The 24,771-nt window shown below is 44.5% G+C and overlaps 1 protein-coding gene across 1 annotated transcript in view; it reads right to left on the bottom strand.

Annotated features, from left to right (window-relative positions):
- Positions 1 to 24,771, bottom strand: part of CHCHD6 (coiled-coil-helix-coiled-coil-helix domain containing 6) — a gene marked incomplete at its 3' end in the record, with an annotated part of 379,195 nt that overhangs the window by 157,639 nt on the left and 196,785 nt on the right. The window contains exon 5 of the mRNA XM_004702467.2: positions 12,935 to 13,018. Within this exon, the coding sequence (XP_004702524.2) occupies positions 12,935 to 13,018 (84 nt within the window). The remainder of the gene's footprint in view (positions 1 to 12,934; positions 13,019 to 24,771) is intronic.

Genomic DNA, 24,771 nt, shown 5'->3' with positions numbered 1-24,771 from the left:
ACATACGTTCAGTCTTGCTCCCTCTGAAACCACTGTAAGGTGACCAGATTTTAACATTGGTAAAGCGGCACACCATTGATAAAACTCATATCCTGGCGAAATAGCCACATGGCAGCCGAAAACCGTATACCCTAGCTTGTCGTGCATTCTTTCCAAAAATCGGGACTTTTTTAAAACGCCGCGGGATGCGGGACAAATTGTTAAAAACCGGGACTGTCCCACTAAAAGCGGGACATCTGGTCACCTTAGACTAATGGTCTCTTTGCTGCAGAGGTGGTGAATCTGTTTCTGCCCACTCTCTCCCGTTCACCACTGGCCCTCACTCCAGTGTGTAATCGCGCTTCCGCCTGTGCTGAAATCCTGAAAAGACTCTCTCAACATGGCCCGTGTGTCCTTCACAACAGTTTAAAAGGCCCTTTGTCTTCATCCCGATGTCCTCTTTGGCCCAGCTGACCACATCCTTCTTGAATTATTTCTTCTTGAGGAAGCTGAAGGAGCACTGACTTTGGAGCACCACAGAGCTGACTCCATTAGCAGCTGTATGGCTTCCGGCAGCTGATCTGCTTACCCTGATTCCCAGTCCTTTCATTTGCAAAGGAACGAGTAATCAACCTACCTTGCAGAGTTGCCACGAGACTGAGTGGTAACAGAAGCCAAAGTGCCACTGTAAGGAAAAGTACCACTGTAAGGAAAAGTGCTTGGCACATAGCATATGCTCATGAAATGGGAGTGACTTTCACTTGCACGACACAGACTTCCAGGGCCGCCACTTCTAAATCATCTCATCAGCATGTCAAGATGAAAACTTATTGCCTTCCCCCAAGTGTAGTGGCCCACTTGACATTTTTCCATTTTCTTAATAGCACCATTATTCTTCTGGGCATTGAAGCTCAGCTCTTTCTCCTGCTTATAGCCCTTCAAGAACTCCCTCAACATTATCTGAAATAGAGGCTGCACTTACCAACCAGTCACCCAAGACCTTTCACAATCTGGTCCCAAGACTCTGTTAACCATCTTGTCACCTCCTTCCCCGCACATGCAGCACCTCAATTGAGGGGGCTGCCTCCATCCGGAAGCCCTTTCTCCATAGGCTCTCCCACTGGTGATCCACACATCCTGTTACTTCTCCAAAGACCGCTTCACAGGAGGCCCTCCCAGCAAAAGCCTTCTCCTCCCACGTCCTCGGAAGCAACGCTCCATCACTGTCTCCTGCTCAGGCACACGCACTCCTTTCTTCCTCCAGACGAGCATTTTCTGAGCATCCGCTCTCTGCCAGGAAAGCGTATGGTGTCTGAGCCCGTCTTCACAATGTAGGGTTGTTGGTAGTTGCTGTTTAGTCAGTTCCTCTGTGTACAGTGGCACTAAGCGCTGCCCTGCCCTGGGCTCCCTCACAATCATTCTTAGGTTTGAGCCACTGCATCAGTTCATCTTGTGCAAGGTCTTCCTCTTTTTTGCTGCCCCAAGGGTTGTTAGAGCCTTGAATGTATGCGAGTGCTGTGGCAGAGGACAGCGTTGGTGTGGAGAGGAGGCTGGCTGCCACTCTGCAGCTCTGTGTCTCCATCTTGTAGGTATTTTGGCACTTGCTGAACCAGATTGTATGAGTTGCCTCAGTTCCACTACGAGCCTCTGACAGTCTGTGAGCACAGTCTAGCCACTGGGGGTGTTGGATTACCATGATGTACGGGAAGCACAAGCTTACTTGGGTTTACTTGCTTACCTGTAGTGAATAATTTCACCACATCAAAGATTTTGGTATTCTAGGTATGGTGGGTAACTGTCTCCTTTCCAACTTCATAGTAACTTCCTACGGAGCCAAAGTCTCCTGGAATTTATAATCCCTGAGAGGGATGGAGGACCTGCTAAGGAAGACTAGCTGGAGGGCGTGATTTCACCTGCTTTTACTACCTGGGGAGAAGCCTCTACAGATTAGATTAGCAAGTAAGGACAAGTGGGCCTGCGCTCACCTCGTTTCTTGGGTGATCTGGCCCACTCACCCGTGTGACTCATCGCAGATGGTTGGGCACGGACCAGCACCAATAGCAGAGTGCAGACACTTGGGATCACAGGAGTTCGGAGCAGGCAAGATCCAAGAGGCCTGAAGGCAGCCAAACCAAGGTTCATGGCCGGGTCTGGCCACCTCATGGCAGCGAATCCTTGGGTGAGGTACATCAACTCTCTCATTTTTGGTTTCTTTACTGATGAAAAAGGAATAACAGCATCTGCCCGCAGTTATAATGAGAAGAGAAAACAAAATGTACACAAGAGGCCTTGCGTGTCCTCCAGCTTTCCCTTCAGGGCCCCACAGGCTAGAAGAGTGATCGGCGTGGGAAGGAAGAGCAGCAGTCAAGATGTGCAGGAGTGTTCTCAATTCCGCCAGGCCTCCCTCCGCCACCCTGCTTCTCTTGAAGTGCAATGGGCTGACAGAAGAGTACACAAGCTCGAAGAGTTGAGCTTGATGAATTTTCACCAACTGACCACACCTTTGTCACTAGCACCTAGCTCAAGAAATGGAACCTTACTTCTACCCACACATATAAGCCACCTCAAATGCCTTCCTATTCACTAATTCCTTCCGAGGATAACACTTAACTTTCTAACCCCATGGACTCGTTATGCGGTTTTTGAACTTTAAATAAAGGGAAACATATCATCCACATACTCTCATGTCCAGTTTCTTTTGCTTCACATCGAATTTGTCAATGGCGTCTACATGCTTCCTACATACATGGCACACATACATTGCCGCGTGTAGATGCCAACATATAGACTGTTCATTCTCACTCCTGTCCACCAACTCTGATGTCTGACTATTATGTGGCTATTATGATGGGTGCTGCGGTAAACATCCCAGAGAAAGTCTTTGATGAACATATGGACACACCATGGTTAGATATAGAATTCTTGCATCATAGATCATGCCTATGAGAGGGCTTCAAAGAGTTTGTGGGAAAATGGAATGAAAAGATAATAGAAAATTTCCATGATCTCTTTGAAGGCCTCTTACAAAAATTTTCCAAAGTGGCTATGCCAGTGCACACTTTGACCAGAGTGTGTGAGAGTTGGGGTTAATCTCATCCTTACCAGCACTTGGTATGGTCCATCTCATTTTTAAAATTCAGTTTATTTTTAACAATTTCACTAACATATAATTCACATATCATACATTTCCATAGCTCAATCTCATTCATAAGAGTTGTGCAACCCATCACAATGAGTTTTGGGACATTTCTTCTCCTTGTACTCATTGTTGCTAGCTCCCTTTTCCCTACCAGCCTCACTGTGAGACTGTTAATCCACTTGTTGTCTCCATAGGTTTACCTACTCTGGATTTCTTATACAGAAAAAGTACACAATCTAGACAAAATACAAACACCCCAACAATGACAGAATGAAACAGAGGAAAAACCTCAATTGAAAACAAAGCAGAAAATATTAAAAATGAGGGCAATTATATATTGGATCAAGAGAGAGAACAGTGACAAGTTGTCACACTTTGACCTAACTACAAGTACAATAATCTATGCTACAATGTACTCTCTCTGATAACTCGGCCTTTCTATCTCTGGTCCACGGTCAGAGGGGGTTCACCAGAGGCTCAGTAATCTGCATGGGTTTGAGGCTTCCACTGTCATTCCAAGCCTTCTGTAAACTTGTTTCCAGTATTTACGTTTTAATACCATTTCCTCCTCCAGGTTTGGATTTTATTATCTGCAATTCTTAGATCACATGGGCTGGTGTGCTTCTTCTGTGTAGACTCAGCTGAAGTTTCTTAGATGGCTGCTTGTTTTAAGATAAGCCTTTAAGACGCCCCCCCCACATGCTATTCTTTCTGATAGTTGGGCACCATGTGCTTTTTTCACCATCCTTTGCTATAGTACCCATATCTTCAATAACACTTTATGAGGTTAGGTATTGAACAGGGCCATGTAATAAGAATGAGTCTCCTTGGATTAGGGCTGTGTTCAATTTTGGGTTCAAAATCCATTTATATATTTGTGGTTTATATATGTCCCTGGTTCACTTTGAAAACATCATTACTATTTTGCTGAAGGACATTATATAAATTATTCCTACAGGAAATATGGTAGTTCTTTTAACATTATCATTAATTTAGCCAGTGGTATAGAATTTAAAACATTGTTGAGAAAAAGAAAGTATGCATGTATTTTTTTAGATGAAATACATGGATTGCTGATTTGTGCAGACTGGACACAATTGACACTAACAACGAGGGTTGGGAATAGGGCAAAACTTTTTTTTAATACATTATTTTATTGGGGCTCTTAAAGCTTTCAATAATGCTCATTCACAGAGGCAGGATGGGGCTATACGTATCATCAAATGGCAAAGGGAGTATGAAAGTATCATGTATCTGATAGTTTTGAGTTGCCACTTATTGGACACCACAAGTGCAAGGATTCTGAACCAAAGTCCAATGACTCCCACATCCACACCCTTGGGATAGAAATTTGGCCTTAGGCACATGGGAACATTTCAGTTCCTTTTACCTGCTATCAGTGTGGTTAAAGTCAAGTCATTTCTCTTAATGGGAGCTCCAAATAGGATCCTTCTGGATCTTGTGCACCTCAAAAGACCAGTCTAAAGTCTTGGTTGTCTACAGTACATGACCGGGGCCACCAAGGGCTGAATACAAACTATGCCAAAAGTGCTCCATGAGGGACATGACACCGAGTTTACTCTGGCATCAGAGTTCTTTATACTTAATGTTGAACATTTTCCCCAAATGGTATGCTGGCCCTCCTCAGTTTACTCAATGATTGGGTCATTTGTTATGCTCTTATTGAGGTGTTGTAGAATTCAATAGATTTTGATAATACAACCCTTGTCCATTATGTTATTGCTAAGCTTTGCCCCCCAGTTTGTGGACTCTTGTTTTATTCATCTGATGAAATCTTTTGATGCGCATAAGTGCTTTATTTCAGCAGGTCCCAGTCATCCATTCTGTCTTCTACCATGTGTGCTTCCTTTATGATATTTAGTTTTCGGTTTATGTACTGCAATAAGGCCCTTAAGTTTGTCCCAATTTTCTCACTGATGATCCTTAAAGCGCTGGGATTTACATTTAGGTCTTTAATCCATCTTGAGTTCATTTTTGTGCATGGGGCAAGGAACGGGTCCTATTTCATTCTTCTGCATATAGAAATCCAATTCTGTGAACACCATTTGTGGAAGAGGCTGGCCCTAGCCCATGGGATAGATTTTGGTCCTTTGTCAAAGATCAGTCGTCTGTAGGTGGCGGCATTTACTTCTGAGTTTTCTGTTCTGTTCTATTGTTCTGTATATATAACACTGTATCGGTACCAGGCAATTTTGACTACTGTGGCTGTTTAGTAGGTTCGGGGGTTAGATAGTGCAAGACCACCTACCTGGTTCTTCTTTGTAAGGAATTTCCTCTTATCCAATGGTTCTTCCCGCTCCATAAGAAGTTACTAATTCATTTTACCATTTCTTTAAAGAATGAAGTTAAGAGTTGGGATTGGGATTGCATTACAACTATAAACTGCTTTAGGAAGTACTGACATTCTCACAGTATTAAGTCTGATCATCCACTAACATATGATGATCTCCCATTACGTAGGCCATATCTGGTTTCTGTAACAGTGTTCTGTAGTTTTCTTTGTACAGGTCTTTTATGTCTTTGGTTAGGTTTATTCCTACGTACTCCATCTTTTGGGTGGCTACCGTACACACTATTGTCTTCTTGATGTCTTTTTGGAGCTCTCCAATTGATTTCTGCTTGTTAGTCCCGTATCCTGCTACTCTGCAGAACCCCTCGATTGTTTCCAACAGTCTTTTTGTGGAGTCTTTTGGGGTCTCTGTATAGAATCATATCTGCAAATAGCAAAGTCAGATCAGCAGATAGGAAGAGTTTACGTTTCTTCGCCCAATTGTTGTCTCTTGATTTCTTTTTGCGGTCGAACGGCTCCGGAGAAGACTTGCAGCATGATGTCAACTAAGAGTGGTGATACGTGGCATCCTTATCTGGTCCTCATTTTCAGGGAAAAGGTTTTCAGCTTCTCCCCATTGAGTACAATGCTGGCTGTTGGATTACTGCATACAGCCACACTGTATCTGCTGTGGGTGAGAGAAAGTTGTGTTTACAGGAGAAGGGTGGGAACCCAGGTGGGTTCAGGACCCAGGCTGGGAACACCAAGGATGAGGATCAGTTACAATCTCTGGGTGAGTGACTCTACCTGGTCAGGTACTTGGGGTGGCTGGAATGTATTTAGACCTTTGCAATGGCCTGGAGGTGGGGGAGTTGAGGGGGCCGGCAGGATATGAGAAGTCTCTCAGGGAAGTCCAGGGTTGAGTGGGTGTGGAATGGGTGGGGCTCATATACTAAGGATCTCTGAGAAGGACCAAGGAGAAGATAGCATAGCTGTGCATCTTTTATTGTTATACTCCAATGGAGAGAGGAAGGGGGCTGAACAGTCCCTGGGCAGGCTATTGCTCTGAATGGCCTGGGGTAGTCTAAATGAGGCGCTGGCTGGAAGATGGGGGTATTGCTAACTTGAGGATTATACAAGTGGTGGAAATGGTTGTTAAGAAGAACAAAAGAAGCAATAGTGCTAATTTTGGGTGAATTATAAAAATCGCACAAGATTTTGTTTTAAAGAAGGGGGGAAATTAAAAGAAGCTGGCGTTGGGGTCTCAATTCTGCCCCGGGAGAGTTAGAGAATAGGCAGGGTAGAGATTACTTCGGCAATTGGAAGCAGTGCCTAGGAACGGTTGGCTCTACCCATTGGGTGCTTGGACTGGCAGGTATAGGTTTGGTAGACCCCAGGTTAGAGGTGAGGGGCCTCGGTGGGGCTGTGTTTTAAGAGACCAGAGGCCTTGTAGTTTGGGAAGTAGAATGGCTGGGGTTGGGTGGATGAGAAGGAAGTGGGACTCACTCCGTTCAAGAGGCAGTGGGCTCTGAGAAGGACCCCAGGAGGAGATAGCAGAGCTGGCACCTTTTACTGGGATGGCTCAGGGGGCAGGGCCAATGCTCTGAGTAGTCTGGGGTGGTTTAAATGAGGGGTTGCCTGGGAGATGAGGGCACTGCTGACTTAAGGATTATAGAAATAGTAGAAAAAAAATTTTAATTAAAGGGCACAAAAGGATAGTACTGATTGTAAAAAAAACCACATATATATGTATATATAACAAGATATTGTTGTAAAGAATGGGAGGAAAGAAGGAAAAAAAGCTGGGGTGTGTGTGGGGGGCGGGTGTCTACACTTTGTCTTGGCAGAGTTCAAGAACATGCAGGGCTGAGATCCTTTGAGCAATTGGAAGCAGACCCTAGGAGCCAGTGGCTTTACCCATCTGGGTGTTTGGACCGAAAGCTAAGTTTACATAGAGACTGAGCTAGAGGTGAGGGGTCGAATGAATGGGGCTGCAGGAGATAAGAGACTAAAAAACATGTGGTTAAGGAGGCAGGAGTGGGGCTAATTGTAGCTGACTGTGCTGAACTAATAGCATTCAGGTGGCCCAGGTAAGAGGGGTGGGGCTCACGCTATTCAGGTGATGGTCTCTGAGAGGGGATGGGAAAGAGGGAGCTGTGTCAGGGGAAAGGCCATTTCTCTGGAAGGTCTAAGAGGGAGGAGGAGTACAAGTCTTCTCAGAGGGCAGACTGTTGCTCTGGACTGCCTGAGGTCGTCTGATTGGGGGTGGAGTCATCAGAGGGCTAGGATGCTCAAGCCCATCCGAGCACAGGGCGGATGACTTGTGCACTTCCCAGCCATGGGGTGCTCCCTGGTCAAGAGATGGCCCTCGGTCATATCACAGTGCTTCTAGCTCAGACTCAAAGGGAGTGTGTGTGTGTGTGTGTGTGTGTGTGTGTGTGTGTGTGTGTGTGTGTGTTCACTCATGTGCACATGAACACATACTGAAATAGATGTTATCATCAAAATAACCTAGCTCTGGTTGGTATTCTCTGGTGGGTGGGGTAGCCTTCTCGGTGGTTATTAAAGAGCTTGCCTCGAATGGCTAGCAAGGGGCACTATTGGTTATGCAGTGGGAGAAAATGGGTCCGTGTAAAGTAGCCTGGGTCGTGGGCTGTTCACACTGGATGTTTTCCACATGCCTGGCAGCCGTAGGGTATAGCGTCATTTCCATCTCCTTGTGTTGACTGCTGGGCCAGAAAGGTGAGATGCTCTGCCACCTGCTACAGGCAGAGCTATCGCCCAGAACCTCTTGCCCATCCTCTTCTGGTCTCAGCTGCCACTTTGCCAGCTCCTATGGCACAGGGCCCCACGCTGTGTCCTAGAGGGCCGCTAGGAGTCAGACTTGGCTCAATGGCAGTGAGGCAGAGACAAAGAAACACTAGCAGGCCCTAGCTATACCACCTCTGGATTCAGTTCTCTTGGTGTTAAGAGTGATTTGAGTTTCTTCCTAACCAGCCATGGTCTTTCTTTACCTTACAATAGACCCCCGTGGTGCCGAATGCCTCTGAAGGAGACTTGAAATACATCCACTGAATGCATAGCTTTGACCGGCCCAGAGCTTTTCTCCCACAGCTAGAGATGGAGCCAAGTGGGCGGCAGAAACAGGGACCCTTGACGTCAAGCTGACCCCAGTCTCCGTTGAAGCTCAATACTTAACAGTCTAGTGACTCTGAGCAGGCTGCTTGCATTCGTACCCTTGAAATCGGGGCTTTAAAACGAGCTTGCTGCCTGTTTGGGAAATGGTGGTAACGTATGTAAAGCAATCCGTAGGGAACCTGACATGGAAGTATTCAGTTCTAGTTTGTTACCTTTTTATCCGCTTCTTCCTCCTTTCATAAAAGAAGCATCTCTGTTCATTGATCTCACGTGGATTTCATTCTGTAGGTCTGGGCAGTTTCATTCTGCTGTACGAGGGTCACTGTGAACTGGGCCTGACTTCAAGGCACCGAACCACCACAATAAAATGGTTGGACCTGGAGAGGCTCAGACAGCAGGCTCCTGCCTTAAGAAAGTCAGTCTACTTGAAAGAAGGCAGAAAGAGATTGAGAAGCCCCACACTAGCTTAGGGGGAGGGAGATGCCCTGTAACCAGAATCTCTTTATGGGGCCTTGCTTCACTTTTTAGAATTGTAATTTCTACAAAGCGGTGGAGCGGACAGGTGTTTCTAGGCCTGTAAGGTGACCAGACATCCCGCTTTTGGCAGGACAGTCCCAATTTTTAACAATTTTTCCTGCATCCCGTGGCGTTTTTAAAAAGTCCCGGTTTTTGGAAAGAATGCACGACAAGCTAGGGTATACAGTTTTCAGCTGCCGTGTGGCTATTTCGCCAGGATATGAGTTTTATCAATGGTGTCCTGCTTTTGTGCCACTTTACCAGTGTCAAAATCTGGCCACCTTATATCTAGGGCCTAGCCTCAAGACTGAGTCAGGGAGACTTTGTGTTCTTTCCAAGTGTAGGGCTCTTTGCTGAAGAATGCTGATCTCCTTTCCTGCCCTCTCCCTCCCAGGTGTCACTGCCTCTGCCAGCAGTTGCCCTTGCTCCCAATGCTTTGCTTCTACGGGGGCCTCTATTTATTAAAGAAAGACTATCACCAGATTCTGCCAGCCGTGCATGGCCAGCCACTAAGCGCACTCAACAAGCCCCTGCCTATCCCAGGCCCACCGGTCTCCTCATTGACCAACAGCTCTCAGAAAAACAAAAGCAATTCGAGGTGTTTAGAGGAGAGGGAGTTAAATACAAGCAAGTTCACTTCTCAAGAGAACATACCCCAGTGTTCCACAAATACACTGAAAGGTTCAAGCTCATTACTCATCGGGGGAATGCAAATGGCAATTCCACATGATATCATACACACTGACCAGAATGACCAAAACAACAACAATAAAAAAAAAAACAAACAAATGGACCAGGGGGGTTGGGTTTACAATGGCTGTCTGATCACACTGCGAGTGAATCCCTCTCCAAGAACCAGGAGGACATCGGGAAAGAGAAAACGGGGTTCAAGAAGTCGCAGAGAACAACTCAGCAGATGTATCACCCCGGCCCCATGAGGCTCAGAGATGGTGGGGGTGGCAGAGGGTAAGAGGAACGGGGAGAGACACCGAGCTGCCAGGCCTGATGGCTGATCTCCTGGTAGACTTGAGAGGCCTCCGCCTAGTTGGTATGCTCCAGATACCTGGCCCCCCAGAGGATGAGCCGCCAATCCTAGGTATCCGGTAATGCCAGCGCTTCTATGGACATCACCTCATGTCACCTTCCCATCAGCTCCCGGAAAAACAAAAAACATACTGTTTTCTCTGTTACCCAATGACAACACTGGTCTTTAAAGAGGCCCCGTCACTTGCAGTAGAATGGAATTATGATGTTGAAGCCCCTCACAAGCCCAGGCCCCCTAGACTGGCCCAAGCTCTTTGAGCTGAACATGCCAGCCTCTCTGTGAACACCAATGCCCAGTTTCTCCAACACCCTCCCTCCACGAGGCTCCTGCCTCCCTCTGGAGCGCATCATTCTCTGTGGCGAAAAGGAAAGAAATAATCTTCACTTAGGTCTTGTCATGCGGGCATGAGGAACAATTACTCAGAAAGATTATCAAGTATTGAAGTCCTACAAAATGTGATTTCTGCTCTCGAGAGAAATCATCTAGGGAATAAACGCCGCGGCACATGCTTGTCAGAAAGGCTCCTCTCCGTGGAACATGCCTCTGGATCTCTGTGTGCTGCCCCTGCTGGCAGTCAGAGTGAACGGAGGAGGCCGGGCCAGCGCTTCGGAACAGGTTTCCGAGGGAGGAAGGGCAGCAGGACTCCAGCCAAGAGGCTCCTGGACCTAGCACATCTCTCCAAAAGCCTCTGCCTGGCCTCTGTCCGCCCCAACCCGGCTCTCTTACCCTGGGCACACTGAGCAGCCTGCCCCGAGCTGCGGTCCTTGGTCAAGGAGGAGGCGGCAGCTGTTCCCACCAGGCTTCCACCATTAATTTCTAAACTAAAAAGGAAACAGGGGTGGGGGGAGGAAGGAAAGGAGCGTGGGGATTGGAAGGTCCCGAAGCAGTGTGTACTCAAGCTGGAAATGCCAAGGTCTGGGAGCATTCGACAAATGAAAGCGGAATGATATAAAAGCAAGAGCTAATAAAAAAAAAGATGGTCAGACGCTGTTTCCCATCTTCCTAGTCATCACAGGAATAAAATTATCTAGGGTGAAGACTGAAAACCTTTTTCAAAACTAATACAATTAAGCCTGATTAGCATATCTCTTCGCTCCCTCGTCTTCTGGTGACTCCTCATCCCCCTGTCGCACTCACCAATCTCCATTCCTGGGATGTAACTGGAGCTTCCTTTCTTCTTAAAAAAAAAATCACTATTACTAGCACAATGCTAGTGCTTAAGAGTCTGGGGGCGGGGGAGTCATTTTTTTTAAAACCTCTTTCTTGAAGCATTTAATAACTGTTCACAATCACAATCACATAGGCAAACCTCCCTGCAAAGCATCTGCATATGGAGGAAGTTGGGACTGTGCTTTATGGGGAAGGACAGACCAGAAAGGGGGCTCTTTCAGGGAGATTTGTTCTCCTTCTGCACTACAGAGGATGTTTTTTAAGGAGTAGAGATGAGAGGGACAAAGGGAAAAGAGCTTTTACCTGAGGAAAAATGCAGGAAAGCTACGCTAACAACACACATGTACACAAGCTTCTAGAAGCCAAATTCAGAGAGAAAAACAGGAGAGGAGCGCAGCAGACCAAAAAATTGTGCAGATAATAACAAAAAAAAAACCATGCTCATGAACATATGGACATCTGTGCTAATTAGAGCTATGGCTGGTGGATATTTCTTACCCTTTTCCTAGGCTGGCAATCCACAGTCCCTGCCACAACAAGCTCTAGCCCCATCTATGCAAGGAAACTGCTGCAGGAAAAAGCATTTGCTGCTGAAGGGCCAATTCTGTCCGTGGCTCCGAGATGTATCGCGCCCCATTTCTCCAGACCTTCCTGGAGGTCACCATGAGCACTTTGCGTTCCTGTCCCCTCAGTTCTCACCAGCCCCCAAATATCCCACAGAGGGTAAGCCCCCTCCTTCCCCCACCTGTCCCCACAGCCTGGAAATCCAGCAATCCACGTTTCTACAGGCTCCACGGTGGCACGACACAGGAGAAAAACCTCTATGGAAATCAAGCCCCTCAAGCAAACTGTCAATTTCAAAGCTCTAAACCGTGACAAATGATTTGCAAAGATTTGCCTGCAATAAGCTGAGGGCTCAGGTTGCTTGGCATAGTCTCAGGCATGAGGGCGAATACTTTGTGTTACCCTCCCAACCATTCCCTCCCACGTTTTAAGCCGTTTCTTAGAAAAATCGGTCATGATCAACAAATTAAGCAACCCCCCCCCCACCAAAAAAAAGAGCATGCAGGTTACCCAATGAATTATCAAAAGTCACTGCAGACTTAGAGAAGGAAAAAGAAAAAGAGAGGCGTGATGGTGTGTCTTTAAATCTCGTTCATTTCAAAGGCTTAGCCTCAGAAAAGCAGACAGTGTTTATCAGGATGCACTTTGATCTCTCCAACTCCCAGGAGAAGATCAATAATACAACTTTAATATATTTGTATAGCAAGACCTCACGTTATTATTATTTTTATCCAATGCAGCTTAACTAAAGTCAGGAAGGTACGTTGGTTCTCAGCACCGCCATGTGGCGAGAGTGATTTTTCCTCTAAAATTGAAGTATAATAGAGCCAGCAGAATTCGACCCAAACCAAGGCAATTAAAAACCAATTATCTCTTTGACTGCAACTTGTTGAACAATTGGGTTTAGGGTGCTTGCTGTGGAACACAGTGGGGGCCATCAGGTCATCCATGGGTGGGTGGGGGCATGGGGTCCATGAGGGAGGGCGGCCCAGCATGACCGGTCCCTCCCCCTCTCCTGTGACAATGGTGGTGGATTCTGTCAGATGGCTTTAAGATCTGTGGCGGAAGAAAGCCGGCTCAGCAGAAACCTTACCTTCTTTTCAATGCGCCCCAGTTGTTCCTTATAGAAGGTGTCATGGCGCCTTAGCTCAGCCTCTATGCGGTCCAGATCCCTGGCCTAGAGGAGGGAGAACAAAGATTGGGTTCAGAAGGGAAAAAACCTGCCCGACAACTTGGACTCACCACCAAGCCTGCAGGATCTCAGGTTTCTTCCTAGAATCCTCAGGACAACAAAATAGCAACAACATTAACACAAAGGATGGTGGCCACAATGGATTAGAAACCTAGGGCATGCCCGAGTGGACACACGTTGTTTGATTTTCACAATGACCCTTCAAGGTAGGTAACTGCTCTGACTACTACAGACAAAAATGACTAGAATTTCCGGAAGGCTTATAACATGCCAAGGATGGTTTTAAGTGCTTCCCACGCGCATGCTGTGTCATTTGATCTCTACAACAACCCTACGAGGTAAGTCAGTCTGTTGTGATCCCCTATGATACAGATGAGAAAACAGGGGTACAGCAGGGGGCTGAATAACTGCTCAGAAGTGCACAGCTACTGGAAGAGGAAGTTGGGCCCTCCTGGGCAGAGGCATGCAGCCAGTGTGGCCTTGCTCTAGGAGGCCCTGGTGGCTCAGAGGGCCAGGGCTCTCTGCTGGCCAGGGAGTCTTTACACTGTTTGCCTTCTCAGACTCAGCGCTGGAATGCTGGGATTCCAAGACAGCCTTGTTTTCCATAGACAGACTGCCTCTCTCTCTGTGTGTGTGTGTGTGTGTGTGTGTGTGTGTGTGTGTGTGTGTGTGTGTGTGGCGGGGGGTGGGGGATGTAGATGTGAAAGAGGAGCCTCCTATCAGTGACTATAGGAGCACTAGAACCTGGGCCAGTGGCTCCAGCATTCCTGGAGGTGCAGGATTCTTGGGGAGCAAGCGCCGCCATGGCTACCAACCGCTTCAGGAAAATCTGGGGCTCAGCTAAAGAGCAGGCCATCTGCAGCCAGGCAGACATGGGGGGGCAAGCCCAATCCTACTCCTTTTAATTGGCTAGGTCATCTTTGTATTTGACTTTAAGTTTCTGAGCACTGAGTTTGCAGGAGGCGCTAGTTTATAGTAGAAGCCCCACATCTAGGTAGGAGTCTCCGCAGACATTCAGCCTCCACGGAATTCATCCCATCAGGCAGCGTGCATGAGAGGGTAGATGGCTGTCACTCCCTTAGTACACCTGGGGAGAAGCAGCATCGCCACCAGGGACTTTGCCTCCGTGTGCCTGTAGAATTTGGGGTCCTGGGGTCCCACGGTCATGCATATCATGTACTGACAGCTCTGGCCAGAGGAAGCTGAAACCAATCGTGCACGCTCTTCTAACGTAATATACGTGCCCCAGTCCTGGACCCTACTGCTTCTACAGTCCCACCCACCCATAAACTGCAATGCACCGATCAGCTGTCAATCATGCTTTTGCGACATTTTCCTGGGCCCCACTCCCTCATGTCCTTTTTAAGTCTCAGAATCTCTGTAAACCCTCAGACACAATTCCTCCCTTGTGCTTCCCTCATCCAGACGATGTGTGTTGTCTTTTCCTGTTTCAGACTTATAAATAATTTCGGTCTGTACCCTAAAACCAATGGCATCATTGGCAGAGTTCCAAAGCTGTTGAGATAGATTATTGTGCCAATCTGGCCGATAAACACATGTGGGATTAATTGAAGGCTGAAGAGATAAATGGCTTGGCGAGCCTCGCCCTTCTTGTCTCTTGCTCTTTGATCATCGGACCAGTGTGCTACACTACCTGTGGGACACCTAACCCGTGGACTGTATCACTGTAATTTGAGGTTCCTTCAAGACCTGCTTCACCACCCTACTGGAATATACAGCTGGGGACTGTCGGACCCTGTCATCTGGCTGACTGTTGGTGACCTGCCTTGCTGTTTGCTGCCTGTGCCCGGATAGTCTGAATTGCTCTATAGAGGACTACCTGGTGGCCCTCAAGACCTAAAGGACTGCCAGTGTCTCACAACTGTCTCAAGGGAGTGAACTGCACTGAGCCATTTGTACTGTTTTATAATTTAATTAACTGTTTATTTCTTATGTTATATATCTATCTGTATAAATATATGAAAAATTATTAGCATTCTGGTTTTGTTTCTCTAGAGAACCCTGTCTAACACAGCTGTCTTTCCTGGTGGGATCTCGGGGGACAAATGTGGGTCAAGGACTGGTGCCAGAGAAAGGGGGGGGGGTGTTTGCTCCACCTTTCAATAATCCCTTAGAGATTCCTACAAAGCAAGCTCTCTTGGAATTAATAAACCTGTATTTTGAGGCTTTTAGAAACTTTATTAAGTCTTATCATCTTTCTATATGTTTTCTCAGATGTGAGCGGTTAAACGTTCGTTTTCTCTCCTGTTTGCAAACATTCGACTGCCTTTGCAGTTTCATTCTGGGGTTCTGGTTTTGTTTGCCTTGGCTTGGCGCAGCCCAGATATCATCTGAAGATAGGCTTGGCATTTATTTCCAATTTTGAGAGGAGCTCTGGGGTCACACTGTTGTGGGCACAGCTTGTGGGGGTAACAAAAAATAAATGTATTTACATTTTAAAGAGGCATCCTGATGAGGTGGTAGGTTCCTTCTGTGACCCAGAGAAAACCAAGAAAATAGTACTTGGTTTTGCTGTGTTGGATTTGGATGTTTGAGGGAGGTAATTCTATTTCTTCAAAGAGCTAATGCTAGGGGCTGCTAACCACAGGGTCAGCAGTTCAAACCCACCAGCCACTTCTCAGGGGAAAGAGGAGAAGTTAACAGTCTCAGGATGAGAATCGATCTTGATGGTGATGAGATTTGGAGTGTATGCATACATATCTATATTCAAGGCACTGCATCACCATTGCTGCGACTGTGCAAGCACTTTGTGAACAGTGTTAGGATGAGTGACAGCTCCCCTTTTGTTTGGGACACATGTTTGTGTTTGAGCCTTAGGGAGATACAATGCCTGCTCTCGACTCATGCAATAGGAACTGGCATTCTGTTACCCAAAGCCCATTAGAATACTGCTGGCTACCTGGGAAAAAAACATTTTAGTCATTTTGAAACAGGTTAATCTAACTGAAACGACATGAAGTCAGGTGGCTACCTCTGCGTGTCTGTGTGGTGGTGAGGATGCTGTACTGTGTTGAGCGTGTGGTGGAGTTGGTTGGGAACCCTCGTGACAATGCCACAAGGGCAAACACAGGCATCTGGGTTATAGTCTGTGAGAGTGAGCGTCTGACTTTCACCCCAAATGGCACCCACTGGGAGGGAAGACCAAGTTCAGAAGGGTGGATGAGTTAAACTTGTGAACCAGTTAAAACTGGTGCATGAGAGTCCACCATGAACTTCTCTTTCAACCTGACGATGAGCATTCTTTGCATTTTTTGCGTTTCTTTCCCCACTCCATTGAACAAACTGCCTTTTGTGATCTTTAATTAGTCCTTTTAAAGAGTGCATTGTGGAAAAGCCTATTAAATTTTGATTGGTATCACAAGGCCTTTCTATAAAACAAAATGTTTATAAAATATACAATTTACCTTTAGGCGCTATGATAAGATGAAATAAATGTATACTTTTTCTGTTTCAAAGAGCTCAGTTTTGATTTCATGACAAGTATGCTTATGAATTAAATTGTCTTAATATTATGAAAGATTAATAAAAGGATTCATTTTGTTAGGAGTGTGTGTGTGTGTGTGTGTGTGTGTGTGTGTGTGTAGGAGCCCTGGTGGCATAGTGGTTACACATTAGGCAGTTAACCACAAAGACAACAGTTCAAAGCCACCAGCCACTCCAAAGGAGAAAGATGGGACTTTCTACCCCCTTAAAGAGTTATGGTCTCGGGAACCCAAAGGGGTAGTTTTATTCTGTCCTGGGGTCATGACGAGCTGACACTGACTCAACAGCAGTGAGTTTGGTGTGTGTGTGTGTGTGTGTGTGTTGAATATAGGTCTTTACAAGTAACTTAAATTAGCTATTACAGACTGTGGTCCATTTAAGAAAAAGGAGAGAGAGAAGGTGATTTTGAAATGAAAACCAACTTAGTATTGTTTTCTTTCTTCACCTGAGCCAGGTTTAAAGAAACGAGGCTATGGAAGAAAAGTTACAGTCTGAGTTTCATTTGGCCTCGGGAAAATCATTTTTGAAGGGGCTGGGGTGGGGAATGTCTTCTCTCAAATTCAGACTGAAAGGACCCCAGTGACACACGGAGTTAAGTATTTGGCTGACCACCAAAATGTCAGCAGTCGGAGCCAAATGGACACCGGTGAAAAGATCGGCCAGGCTTGCTCCCACTGGGTTTCACAGTCTCAGAAGCCCTGGAAAGCAGTTTCTACTCTACCCTGTGAGGTTGCCATGGGTCAGAATCAGCGCAATAACCAGTTGTTGTTGTTTAATAAAATGCAGACTTTTGAAAAGAATCTCGGAGAGCTAAATTTGGATAGTGTGGATAAGAAAGAAAACTGAAAACGATTTAACTATTTTAGTAGTGTCGTGTGGCACACAGATTTTAAGATCTTTAAGTAATTTGCTGCTATTAAATTAACAAATATTTGTTTTCACTGGAAGTCAGTCCCCTGCTAAGGAAAGACATCTATAGTCAGGTCTACTAAAGAGTGTGCTCCTTTTTTCTTGAAAGCGTTATAAGAGATGTGCAATAAGACTGTTTAAAGGATTCATTAAGGATAAATTTATTTGATATTGTCAAAATTTTACTCATCTGACAGTGTGATGATTTAATTTTTGGAGGGGGAGCATTCATATTATAGTGTTAACAGAGAATTTCATTTTTGCCATTGAAAAGAGAAAAAATGCATGTATTCTTTATTACTAATTTGAAGATAGAGTCCATTCTTCAGATCATCTGGTCTCCAAAACACGGGTGACTTAGGTTCAGCAAGCCACGGGGTTTTGAAAAAGGCTCATGCTCATAAGTCATTGCTCCAGAGTACTGGAAATTCAGGACAATTCAAAATGTCATGGTTAGCCAAGTAGCTTAGACTTACTTCCTTATTGTCTTGTTGCTCACCCTAACTTCTGTGGATTTTTAAAAATTTAACTTTCTGTATTATTCTACGACAGATGTGGTTGTTCTAGAATCATCCATTCTGGATGATTTGGGCCTGGAGAAGTCTAGAGTTATTGTGCTCAGAAATTCATGAACACATCCAAGGACATTGTTTAATCAAATAACATTTTATTCTTACTATTTTATGTGAACATTAGAATAGATATTTACATCTTGTGATCATCCTTTTTATCTAATAAATTATCATTTTAATGGTTTCAACTGCTAACTAGTTCCTTTTAATCTATCCATTTACATACAGGCTTAATTAAAATTTACTTAAAATTTTTTATTTCTGTCTATACGGGATTCTTCCTTAGTCTAAAATGTGTGCATAGCATACTCAGTCATGAAAGTGTAGCACGTACAGGTGGGAAACCCACATTCTGCACTACTGAAGGAAGACCACTAAGAACTGAGTAAAGAGTTTTCACATGAGCTGAAAAGTTAAAATGAAAACAGATTGGCTGATAGAGAGTGTTTTACTTGTTGTTGTTGTTAAGGGGGGAAGTGGTTCTGTCTCAGAGCAGAGTGTTTGGTGGTCCGAGAAGGTGAGAAGTAGTGAAGGCCAACATGAGGGGTGTGGGGCGTTATAGAAGGTTTGAAAGGAGGTGAATTTTACTTGCTTTGGTATAGAATACAGGACAAGTGATATTAGATCCATTTACCCTGGTGCTACTAAAATAGCAGTGAGTTCCTAGGCTTTAAAGGGGATTAAGTGAGGTAGACCAAAAGCCCATGGCAAATTTATACTGATGATCGACTCAAGTAAGTGTTAAGTATCAGGTCAAAACATATTTAGCCAGTGGAAATGAAAACATGTACACAGCTGGGATTAAAATAAAAGAGAGAGAGAGAGAAGCTTAGTAACTTGAAGGTTTGACATTATATCTGGAACTTTTAAGAATAAGATAATCATTGCGCTTTAAGATATACATATGTATATATATACATATAGTTGTTGGGCTGGTTGTTATATCATTTATTTATTTTTATTACAAGATCATTTTATTGGGGTTGCTTACAGCTCTTTTAATAATCCATACATCAATTGTATCAAGCAAGGATATTTCTTTTTGTATAACAGCCCTTCTGACCTTGAATTAACTTTGTTGGACTTTGTATTCATTTAAAAATTTCTCAAGCAAGTCTTTCACTTAAAATATATATATTAGTATGAATTAGTCATTGTGTTTGTCTGGGTACTTTAGAAAAACAAATCCACAGAAACATGTATGAGAGAGAGTTTTATATAAAGGTTAAGTGCGCATCAAGAAAACATCCCAACTCAGGGCTGCCCAAGCCCACAAGTCCAACATTAACCCATGAACCCATATGTCCAACACCAATCCACAAAGTCCTCCTCCATCTCACAAAACACACACTATGATGCCGACTGCAGGAGGAAAGCCTAATCAGTGAGTGTGTAAGCTTCTCAGCACTGGCAGGGGTCTCCACACGGCTGTTCCAGCACTCAAAGCTGCATCAGGGTAGGTCCATACGGCTTCTTCTTGGGGATGTCTTACAGGAAGTGAGCCTTGCCAGCTGAAGCAGGGAACTGGCTAAGGCAGCTGCACCCTGGTCTGACCATCAAAAAGCAAGAGACCAGAGAACTAGAAAGGCGAGGATCACCTAGCCATTTATCCCTCCGCCCTTCAATTAACCCCACATGTGTTTATCAGCCACATTGGCACAATAAGCTAACTATCTCAGTCATGGTCACATCAAGTTTTTTCACCTACAAATAAGCTTTTGTTTTGCAAACTTAAGACATCTGACCAAAATTTTTCAACAAACTAAATCATGAGTTCTAGAACTCTAGAATGTCATGGAGTTCATGAATTACAATCCAAATAATCCAAACATCACCAAAATTTAAATTGGCCACTAAATAAAATAATTGTTTCTGTAAGTTTCTTTATGTGGAAATATTGTGAGTGCTTAAGGAATGTATTCTCTGCATAGAAGTAACTACATTGCCCATTTCTCCCATATTGTCTAACTAATGATTATAGATATTATGTCTCTCAAATTGAAAGCTTCAATTAGTAATTTTAGCGAATTCATTTTTTTAAAAAGTGAATAGGAGAACTAATGAGATTTAAGCTATGGCTTACAAAGGAGAATAGCCATGAGATTTCCTGCTAAGTCTCCACTAAACAATTTTGTGTCTTAACAAGTATATGATTGAGTGTTCGTATTCATATCCTTGTTCATATACAACCTATGTTTTTTACATTATGTAACTACTGGCATTATTTAGATATGAACAAATGCCTCATGGTACTTATTATCCTAGCTTTAAGATGACTTGGCTTTCAGATATTTATTTTTGCGAGGAGTACAGCATGATTCACACCTCATATCGGAAGGACTCACATGGCTGCTGTACTACAATGAAACTGAACCCTACCTTCAACACACCTGTACCGGAGGAAAGAAGCTGAAGTACCCTTTGGACTCAAAGCTGAAATACCCAGTGCAGACAGACATCCCTTGGTCATGGACCTTAAAGTCATCAAGTCATTAGACTTTGGTCGAGCCTTTGAGGTTGCCTGATAACTGGCAACTTTAGCCCTACCCTACATTGTCGTAGTCTTTGCTCTTCGTTGCGTCTGAAATTCTACAGGCTCATAATCCTGCCTTAGTGAATGAGTGTTATTGAAATTTAGCCGTGTGGCTCTATCACTTTTTTTTTTAACGCAGCACTCTCTCTGAAGCTTTGTTCAATTGTGTAAGTGAACCTTTTCATGTATTTCAACCCAAAGGCTTTCCTTTACATTTATATATTTTCTTTTCTCACTAGCATTTTAAGTCCATACATTTGGTTAGGCTAATGATGCTATTATTACTGGAAGGTTACTTATAATATTACTTCTTAGGGAGCTAATAATTGTGTGTGTGTGTGTGTGTGTGTGTGTGTGTGTGTGTGTGTGTGTGTGTAGCTATGAGTGAATTTTTAGGTGTAAGCTCTAATCTGGAAACAATTAGTTATCGTAATGTGGCCCTGCTCTTGTGAGAAGATCGTCGTTAGCAATAGTGTAGTGAAGGAATCAGCTGGTGCTTGGCTATCAGAAGGAAGAGTGTCTGGGGTCTTAAAGGCTTATATTGAAGTGACCATTTCAGGAATGTCAATAAGCTCATATGGAAGAAGCACTCCAGCCTGTACATGAACAAAAGATTTTTAACAAAATCTATTATCAGAAGATTGTATTAGTTTAATTTTCTGAGCACTGAGTTAGACAAAAGGCAGTAGTTCACAGTGAACGCTTAATATCCATTTATGAGTCTGCACATAAATTCAGCCTTAAGTGAATTCTTTCTGACCATCAACCAGCAATGTGAATGGCCTTGCCCTCAGGCAAAGTACATTATACGGTAGATTGCTGCCACTACCGTAATACAGCCTGGGGAGATAAAACATAGCCTTTAAGCACTTTGCCTGGGTGTGCTGTTCATGGAATTTTGGGGTGCTAGGGTCCCACAATCATGATCGGAAAGCCCTGAGCCAATCTTATAAACTCTGCTGTCTAACATAATGTCCGTGTCCCAGTCATGCCTCTGTTCCTGCTTCTATATCCCACTTGTAAACTGTGATGTCCTGATCTTTGTCACTCACTCTTTCATTAACATGTCCTTTACTCTCCAGTGCCCTTTTTAAATCTCTGAATCTCTGCAAACCCTTGGGCGCTATTACTACCTTGTGCTGCTAATGGTCTCCCTCATCAGAATGATGGATCTTGGTCTTTATCTTGTCTTTTACTGCTTTAATAAATTTACTGAATTAATAACTGTTCTCCTTAAAATTAAATTTGAGATTTGAGGGGGCTCTTTTGTACCCTAAAATACCTTAAACAATTTAACCATATTACAGTTTAGGTCAAAAGTGTAAGCCTAAAGGAAGTGCCCACTGCATAGGACTTCTGGGAAGGCGACAGGAAAGCCTAGCAAAAGAAGACAGGGTCATACGACAAAGGGGCTAGCCAGGGGCCCAGCGTCTCTCTGGGACTTTCTGGGATGGTCCCCAGGCCAGCTCTGCCCACCACAACACCTCCCTCCACTGCCCAGATCCACAGCAACCTGTGTGCCTGCTTGTGTGGCAGAATAAGCCCATCTGCTCGCCATCTGTCCAGGCGAAGTGCTGACTGTGTTGCAGGCACAGCGCTGGGCTCCTGACTCCACAAATTCTCACGACCCTAAGGGCAGGAGCTTAGTCAACAAATTGGTTGGACTGTGAGCCTCAGACTAGATGACTTCAAAGTCCTATCTTCTGATCCCCCTTTTTAAGCCATGCTGTGCTGTCTGCATAGAGTGGATATGCGCTGGAGCCAACCGGCCGATACTCTAACAACAACATGGTATCTGCACATGGGCGTGAACAATTAAAAACTAAGGAAGAGGTGGGAACTACTATTTTTAAGTCCATTCCCTTGGCGATGTTATTCCCTTCCCCATGAAATCTCTCTGAAGCAGCAGCAGGTGGTCAGTAATGAGGAGCACATTCGACCACATTCGAGAACCCAGCAAAAGAGGGAAGGGAAGAGGGGCCAGCACTGCTCCCACTGGCAGCAGGCTGGAAACTAGGGAGTCCAGACCTGCTGCTACTTCTATCCCTGAGCGACCTGGAAGCTGCAGTAAGTGACTATGGATTCCTTGTGAATTTCCTTCTTACCTATAGAATGGGGAAAGAGTAGTACTGGGGCTCCAAGGTGGCTTTAAAATATAAAAAAAACTACCAAGAAGGCTCCTGGAAGAGTTCCATTAGAATTCCAACACTTCAGAAAAGACACATGCTAACTGTATGACCAGTGGAGTTCTCATAGGATTTTTCAAAGTTTGGTGTTGAAGCTGTGGCCCCCAAATTCAAGAATGGCTAGTCTGTGCTAGAGCACCTATGCATCTGAAGGACAAACCAGTGTGGTTCAATTAAGCAGCCGGTTCAGAAATCTCTCTCTGGGGTCTGGATCTGCCATTTTCGGGCCAGTATGCCCAAACAAGAAGCCCTGGTGGCATGGTGAGCTACATGTTGCACAGTTAACCGTAAAGTCAGCAGTTCCAAACCACCAGCTGCTCTCTGGGAGAAAGATGAGGCTTTGTACTCCCATAAAGAGTTACAGTCTTAGAAATCCACAGGAGCAGTTCTACCCTGTCCTACAGAGTCACTATGAGTCAAAAGTGACTCTCTGACAGTGAATGGGGTTTTTTCCCCTTTGTTTTTGAGTCCCAAGCAAGCAGGAACGTGACATTTGAAAGCAAAATTGCCACGAGGGTTTTCAGCCTCTATTCTTGAGGGCAAACGGGAGAGTCATTCTTGTGGATGTGCACCTATCCCACTGATGTCTTTGGACGTCTCCTTTGAAGGAAAGATACAGAACTGCTCAGCCTGTACCTTCATGGTCGCACACCAGCATGGATGTTTACCGGTCAGGAATAGGATGCCAAACTAACACCCGGAACAAAGAGTCCCAACCATCCAGAGCTTCCTCAAGAGAGCGTTGAAAGGCTCCCTTCTACCTCAAATCAATATGCAACACAAATTGTCAATCCAGTTATCAAGGCAGAAAATAATGACAAGTCTCTCTCTCTCTCTGGCTAGCATGAAAGCCTTATGACAGCCAGGATCTAGCCCAACCCGAACCAGGCCCCCCAAACCATCACTCCTGTCACATGTTAGTCAGCTGATTCAGTTTCCTTGACTATTAAACACCAAATATTTGTCTCAGATTTATAATAAAGTCCCAATAATTACCCATGGGCAGGAAGTGGCATATGGGGAAAGCCTTTTAAATAATGTGAATAGGCACATGACAAAGCTGTTCAAAAAGCCAAACCTAACCAAGCCCACTGCCACTGAGTCAATTTCTATTCAAAGAGACCCTATAGGGGGTTTCTAAGGCTATAAATCTTTATGGCGGCAACTAGTGGGCTTGAATTATGAACCTGGACATCAGCAGTTCAATGGGCAGCTGACAGCACCACCAGATCTCCATTTAAAGTCCAGAGAGAAATAAAAATGGAAAACTACAATGAGATACCAATTCACACCTACTTGGGATGGCTAGCATCAAGAAAATGGACACAAACAGTGTTAGTGAGGAAAGAGAGAACTTGGTGAAGAAGTGGAGATGTAAAATGGTGCGGACACTGTGGGACACAGTTTTTGGTTCACTGAAAAGTTATCGTATATCCTTGAGTATAAGCCAACCCAACTATCAGCCGAGACACCTAATTTTACCACAAAAACTGCATTAAAAATGTGCGGAAAAACTTGGTTTATACAAGAGCATAAACGTTAAGTACAGAATTACCACGTGACCTAGCAATTCACTCTTAGATATTAAAAAAAACAAACTCACTGCCATCAAGCTGATTCCAACTAATGGTGACCCTGTAGGGCACACAGAACTGCCCCCTTTGAGTTGTAGAGACTTTAAATCCTTATAAGAGTAGACAGCCTCTTCTTTTGCCTATGGAGCAGCTGGTGGATTTGAACCACTCATAGCTCAATGAGAATAATTACCAGAGTTCCTATACATAGACCCACCAAACTGAAAGCAGGAACTCAAAGAGATACTTGTATACCAATGTTCATTGTAGCAATATTTATCATAGCCAAAATGAAAACAATACAGCATCTATCAACAGATGAATGGATAAAACACTGGTACTATGTACAGTGTAATATTTGCTGATAAAGAGAACTCAAATCCTCACAGAGGCTACAACATAAATGAACCTCAAAAAACATTATACAGAGTGAAAGGTCAAACACAAAAGGAAAACTACC

Source organism: Echinops telfairi, unplaced genomic scaffold, assembly GCF_000313985.2.
Source record: "Echinops telfairi isolate 266 unplaced genomic scaffold, ASM31398v2 ScPeMD7_31;HRSCAF=116, whole genome shotgun sequence".
Taxonomy (NCBI): domain Eukaryota; kingdom Metazoa; phylum Chordata; class Mammalia; order Afrosoricida; family Tenrecidae; genus Echinops; species Echinops telfairi.
This window is presented reverse-complemented; position numbering and strand designations above follow the sequence as displayed.